The sequence below is a fragment of the Panulirus ornatus genome, chromosome 23 (genome assembly GCF_036320965.1).
Source record: "Panulirus ornatus isolate Po-2019 chromosome 23, ASM3632096v1, whole genome shotgun sequence".
Classification (NCBI taxonomy): Eukaryota; Metazoa; Arthropoda; class Malacostraca; order Decapoda; family Palinuridae; genus Panulirus; species Panulirus ornatus.
Window position 1 is genome coordinate 22,424,834 of NC_092246.1, and position 6,728 is coordinate 22,431,561.

Sequence of the window (6,728 nt, forward strand, 5' to 3'; positions counted from 1 at the left end):
ACGGGAAATAGTTACCCTTGGCTTCCCTCCTTTGCTCCAACCCATCTGATGTCCCAACAACTACTGTAGTAACACTGTGTGTGTGTGTGTGTGTGTGTGTGTGTGTGTGTCTGTGTGTGTGTCTGTGTCTTATGACCAATCTATGTACACTGGTAGACACCTCTACGTTCGTCAGACCCCGACCTTTACTCTTACATTTTCCTCACTCAGGCATCTTGGTCTCCGAATAATATTGTATCATCTCGTGGTTCGTTCCGCGTGTCTATGTATCTTGCTGACGGGAACGAATCCTCCCGCTCCTCTGTACAACTTTGTGTTGTGCTCCTCTGTTCTTGAATCTCTTTTAACCTCAAGGTACTTCTAATTCTAACTTCATCATGGCCTCTTAAGATGATACACACATTTATATTGTTTCTCCTCATTAACATCTTTCCTAGGGTGGGCACGTCGACGTCTTCCCTCACATCGCCGTGCCTCATTCCACTCTGGTCCGGTACCACTCTTGCTCCGTTCCTCTGTTCCCTCTCCAGCAGTTCTGTATAGCTCCTTCAGTGTCGAGGTACATAAACTGAGGTATGTTCCAGGATGGGTTGCGTCTACCTGTGTGTGTGTGTGTGTGTGTGTGTGTATGGGCGGAGGGGTGAGCGGGGATGTGGGGGAAGGGTAGATAAGTGCCCATGAGTGTGGTGTTTATTATGTCCACAGGACAAGACCAGTCACGGGGCGAGGCTCCGCGAAATGTGTGTGTGTGTGTGTGTGTGTGTGTGTGCGTGTTCTCTGATGGATTTGAAACAAAAATCGTTCAACTCATCATCAAACAGAACTCAACTTTATTGTTCCCTAAATCCAAGTCTTGTAACACATGACATATATAAACTGAAGACAGATGTAAGAGAGACAGAGCGAATGTCATGGTCTAAGTTGCGTTTAAGCGCTCACTCCCTCGCTGTGGAGGAAGGGCGTTGGAACAGGCGAGGGAGGAGGGGCAGGTTACCATTGGAGGAGCGGCTTTGTATGTGTGGAAATATTCAAACTGAGAAACATGTCATAGAACAGTGAGCAATGTCTATCCAGCTAAGACAGCAGTTCGGTATTACTACCATGCAAGACTTCTTTGTAAATAGGATAGATCATAAAACTGTATGTCATGCTATTCATGAAATTTTGAACCTATATGACTAATTGTGTTAGAATATGCCAGCTACTATGTTTCTCTTATGTATTGTACTGGGTGTCTTATGTTTAAGTCATTATATAATAAGTATTTTTCATTTGGACCATAATTAACGTTTTACGTTATGGTGATGATGGTTTACTTCTTGGTTTCGGTATTTTTTAGAAATTTGTGACATGTGATTCTGTGGTCAATAAATAATCTAATCTAATTTGTGTGTGGTAGCCTCAGGTAGACTGGCTAATAGACAGTAAGCCTCAGGTAGGTCTGACTAGTAGACAGTGATATGTTCTATCTGCTGCAGAGGAAGCACAGGTTGTGGGAGGTGAGGTTCAGAATGGCCGCTTTCGTGCAGCAGGAGTAGCGCGCTTGCGCTGTGCGTGACGCGCCGCTAACTGGTATAACCTGTACGTGTGACGTCATGGAATTTCCCTTGTGAAAATATTTTCCTTGTTTGATTCAGTCGTGTGGCTGACCCTCTCTCTGTAGGTGTGGCCAGGTGTGAGGCCTAGTGTCAGATGGTCAGCCTCACACACTACATAGACGAGTTTGTGTACCATCCTGGTGTACGTCAGTGTCCAAAGCGTTGTCTCATGAAGCTGGTAATGCTGTTGTAGTCTTGGTCGCCAGGTGATTGCCCCGCGCTTCGGTGGACACGTCCTGATGGCTTTCTTAGGATCGGTTCAGCTGAGAACGTTTGTGTGCCACGCTGAGGAAGGTGAAGAAACATCCGGTGGCGCGCGTGGGGACGGGAGGTGTCATGTATATGTTGATGTTTATGGCTACTGAGTACTGATATATTCCTGAAGGTGGCACTGTAGGTGCTGAAGCTTTTTTGCTTAGGCTTCTGTTGTGTCTGGCTAACATTCTCGACCTTTTCTGGGAGCATTTCGCTCCTCCTAGCACCACAGAAGGTGCGTCAGGTGTTGGTGTTCACGTCCGAAAACTGTGTGAGACACTGTGTCGTTGTGATCACAGTATGAAGCAGTATTGTGTCGTGCGGATCATCTGTCCGTGTGGCTTGTGTACGTGATGTGACGGCGGATGTTACGGATGTTACGGATGTTACGCAATGTGTGGTACGCCAAGGACCAAGAGGACAACAGTCATGAACCACCTGAGCGTATAACCATTTCAGTTGTGTTTACTGTAATAACGGTTGTGATGGCGTCCAGGTCGGCGCTTCGGCCGTTTCATTGCGAAGCGAAGATGATCTGCTTCATTAGCGTTCACTGGTGTTGTTATGACCTTCTCCTAATGTCCCATTGTCGTAACATACCGCATTATTCAGGAGGTATGGGCTAAGGTGACTGTCACTGAGAGTCAGTCACTGATTTTCAATATATGAGTCCAGATTAAAGTGTAAGTCCGGGATGAGTCATAGAGAGGCGAGGCACACGTCCAGCACAGAGGGTTCGTTCCTCCATAACACATGAACTCTGCTACTTATAGCGGTAATGAGACGGTATATGAGGGGAAGAAGGTCATATTGAGCACTGACTGGCTCTTGACAACTCAAGGATGGGGCGTTGTGATGTCCACTTCTTACCTTAGACCTCCCCAGTTTCTTACCTTACACCTCCCCAGTTTCTTACCTTACACCTCCCCAGTTTCTTACCTTACACCTCCCTAGTTTCTTCCCTTACACCTACCCAGTTTCTTACCTTACACCTGCCCAGTTTCTTACCTTACACCTCCCTAGTTTCTTACCTTACACCTACCCAGTTTCTTACCTTACACCTGCCCAGTTTCTTACCTTACACCTGCCCAGTTTCTTACCTTACACCTCCCTAGTTTCTTACCTTACACCTACCCAGTTTCTTACCTTACACCTCCCCAGTTTCTTACCTTACACCTGCCCAGTTTCTTACCTTACACCTCCCAGTTTCTTACCTTACACCTCCCAGTTTCTTACCTTACACTTGCCCAGTTTCTTACCTTACACCTCCCTAGTTTCTTCCCTTACACCTCCCCAGGTTCTTACCTTACACCTCCCTAGTTTCTTACCTTACACCTCCCTAGTTTCTTACCTTACACCTCCCTAGTTTCTTACCTTACACCTCCCCAGTTTCTTACCTTACACCTCCCAGTTTCTTACCTGACACCTCCCAGTTTCTTACCTTACACCTCCCTAGTTTCTTACCTTACACCTCCCCAGTTTCTTACCTTACACCTCCCCAGTTTCTTACCTTAGACCTCCCAAGTTTCTTACCTTACACCTCCCTAGTTTCTTACCTTACACCTCCCTAGTTTCTTACCTTACACCTCCCAGTTTCTTACCTTAGACCTCCCCAGTTTCTTACCGTACACTTCTCAGTTTCTTGCCCTACACCTCCCCAGTTTCTTACCTTACATCTCCCCAGTTTCTTACCTTACACCTCCCAGTTTCTTACCTTAGACCTCCCCAGTTTCTTACCGTACACTTCTCAGTTTCTTGCCCTACACCTCTCCAGTTTCTTACCTTAGACCTCCCCAGTTTCTTATCGTACACTTCTCAGTTTCTTGCCCTACACCTCTCCAGTTTCTTACCCTACACTTCTTAGTCTTAAAAAAGGCATGTTTCCACTTGCTCAAAAACATATAGATTATTCTTCCTTTTTTCTTCTCACATTTCGTTTAGGAGGTGTCCTTCATGTGGAGTTTGGTAGGTAACCAACGCCTTCAGTCGTCGACGTAATACGAAATGATGATAAAAATGGTTAATGATAATGATAATGATAGTAGTAATAAAATGATTATAATAATAACAATGATAATGATAACAATAATATAACAATAATAATAATAATAACAATAATGATAACAACAATGATAATGATATTCATAATACAACTTTATTTTGGTTACTTTTGATCTGGAACTGTGGTAGACGTCGCACCTTGCTACTCTCATTGCACCTGTCTGGTCATAATTCTACCTCGAACTGTAGGGAAGTCGAGAACAACATTAGAATAAGAAGCTTGCATGAATGAACCTCCGCATCACTGAATGAGATGTTAGACATTATGTCTCTGTGTCCTTATCTCGTAAATTATGGGATCTTCTTCCTTGTGTTATCTAATCAGTCACTGTCTTGTAATCATTGTGTTCTTGAATCATTAAAGCACACATAACCTCTCCACAATAATCTACCACCTGACCACTTCGTTGTCATGTATAGACCTCGCATCCTTGCATGTCGTAGTTGCTGGTCATATAGACCTGCCTGGAGTATACAGCCTCTCCACCTGCCTGATGACATGGCCTGGAACAAAGTAGACATCTTTTGGATCATCCACCTTGGCGTCGTCTGCCTCGCTTTATGTCCTATGATTGATTAAGAGGAAGGAAGGACGGGTGCAGCTGACGACTTAGTAACACACGGTGACGTGTACGTGAGCTGAGGTGAGCTGGGGATTAAGATCACCAGAAGGAGTTGGTTTCTACGTTGGAAAAAAGCGACACGGGCAAACCGTGGGATTCCCCCCTTGTGACGCATGGAGGAAGGTGTATGATGATGTCTGTTGCCGACATCCCTAAAGATAATATTAACATTTGAGAAACCATCACCGATGAAACTTTGACATGTCAACACATAGATCAATCATAGCCTGTCACGTGGAGCCATAGATACACGTATAAGACTCTGGTTATGTGGACGAGAAGGGTGTGAGGAGTTCAGGTGTTGGTGACCGACGCTAGACAGCGGTGTTCCTCATATGGCCTGGCGTGGGTGAGACCGGCAACACAACGGTGGCGACCGTTGACAGAGACACACGACGCGGAACATCACCTCACACTACCATCCCGAGAGACGTTACCAGCTGGGCAGCCTAAGATGAGACACACCGTGTTAGTGAGTCTAGTGGTGGTGGTGCTGATGGTGGCGCCCTACGCCCCTCAGTGTGAGGCTCAGGTGTGGGAGTCTCTGGCTGCTGCCGCTGCAGAGAAGATCGTCGGGTTAGTAACAGATGATTTGTTTATAATTCATACTAGTCCATCATACATGTTGAAATATTTGGATGAGAATATTGTTGTACTGAAGTGTGCGATGATGAAGAGTACTTTGTTCTGTGACAGGCTATGGAAGCAGGGAGAGGTGGAACTCCTTGGTCACTACTGCAGCTACAGCGTCACACCCAAGATCAAGAGGTGGCAGCTGTACTACAAGGGGAGGTTGTGGTGCCCAGGCTGGACACACATCAGGGGAGAAGGTAGGGACAGCTTCATAGATTCTATTGTTAAGTTCAACGACCCACACACACACACACACACACACACACACACACACACACACACACCATCACCTTCTTGAGGGACACAGGAGGGCAGATGACACGTCAGGTTGTCAGTAGATGTTCATATGAGCGACGTCCAAGACGAGGCTGAGCAGCTTGTGTCATCACCTCCGCCAGGCGGGCACATACAGACGGACCACCTCTGCCGCAGACAGTGGTGGGTCTGCCAGGAGGGGACATACAGACGGACAACCTCTGCCACAAACATTGAGGGGTCCGCCAGGAGGGGACATACAGACGGACCACCTCTGCCGCAGACAGTGGTGGGTCTGCCAGGCGGGGACATACAGACGGACCACCTCAGCCACAGACATTGAGGGGTCCGCCAGGAGGGGACATACAGACGGACCACCTCTGCCACAGACATTGAGGGGTCCGCCAGGAGGGGACTTATAGACGGACCACCTCTGCCACAGAGGCACCTTAGTAAATCCTGAAGAACGAAGGCGATTGATAACGATTATGATAGTGATAAAAAATGTAACTATTATGATGATGATGATGATGATGACGATGATAAGACATTTTGAATACCATTGATGAGGATGATTGTGCTAAGAATGATAGGTATAGAATATTGTGATTAACAAATTCATACATGTACTTATTTTGTTTGTCTTTTGTCCCATAGCTGAGACCCGCAGTCACTCAGGAGTGGCGGGGAGGACGACCAAGGACTTCGTGGAGAAGGCCTTTAAGGCTGGCCTCATCACTGAGGAGGAGACGAGAGCATGGCTTAATAGATAAGATCCTCACTCAAGCACTACGCCAACTCTTCATTCATGACCTGACCGCTACACTCACGCGTCTTTCATCCAACTCATCCAATTGAAATGTTCGTTCGAGTCTCAGATAAAAGGATGTGATAATGTACATTTCATGCACCTTCCTCACAGTGTGTGCTACGAATGGATTTATGAATAGTAAATGTTAAATCCAACAGTGTTGCTCTGATCCTCTTCCTTGTTCTATAATCAATTCTAAGACCCTGACATAGAACTGTAATGATAAGCCAAGGTTCCAGACGATGTTGTCTTATCACCAAAGTGATCTTGTAGTGTTGACAAACATCTTGTTACTGCATCCGAAGAACCATCCATTAATGGAGGCACTCATGCAGGACTAATTACTGGATGTACCCATCGTCAAGTGTAACCCATGAGGATCCATTAATGGAGGTTACCCCTTACAACCCATTAGTATAGCATCCTAGAGAATCCATTACTTAGTATTGAGCTGGCTAGGGGTGAAGCTTTTACTACAATGGTAAATATATT

At 45.9% G+C, this 6,728-nt stretch overlaps 1 protein-coding gene across 1 annotated transcript; it reads left to right on the forward strand.

Annotated features, from left to right (window-relative positions):
* Positions 1-4,585: 4,585 nt before the first annotated feature.
* Positions 4,586-6,391, forward strand: LOC139756912 (anti-lipopolysaccharide factor-like). Its single transcript, XM_071676830.1, has 3 exons — positions 4,586-5,113; positions 5,234-5,367; positions 6,083-6,391. Exons 1-3 carry the CDS (start codon positions 4,992-4,994, stop codon positions 6,196-6,198), a joined length of 372 nt encoding a protein of 123 aa, XP_071532931.1. The 5' UTR covers positions 4,586-4,991; the 3' UTR covers positions 6,199-6,391.
* The last annotated feature ends 337 nt before the right edge of the window (positions 6,392-6,728 follow it).

Coding starts and splice junctions, on each gene's coding strand:
- LOC139756912 (XM_071676830.1), top strand. CDS start 4,992: ATGAGACACACCGTGTTAGTGAGTCTAGTGGTGGTGGTGCTGATGGTG. Junction 5,114..5,233: donor GCTGCAGAGAAGATCGTCGG/GTTAGTAACAGA, acceptor GTTCTGTGACAG/GCTATGGAAGCAGGGAGAGG. Junction 5,368..6,082: donor GACACACATCAGGGGAGAAG/GTAGGGACAGCT, acceptor TTTGTCCCATAG/CTGAGACCCGCAGTCACTCA.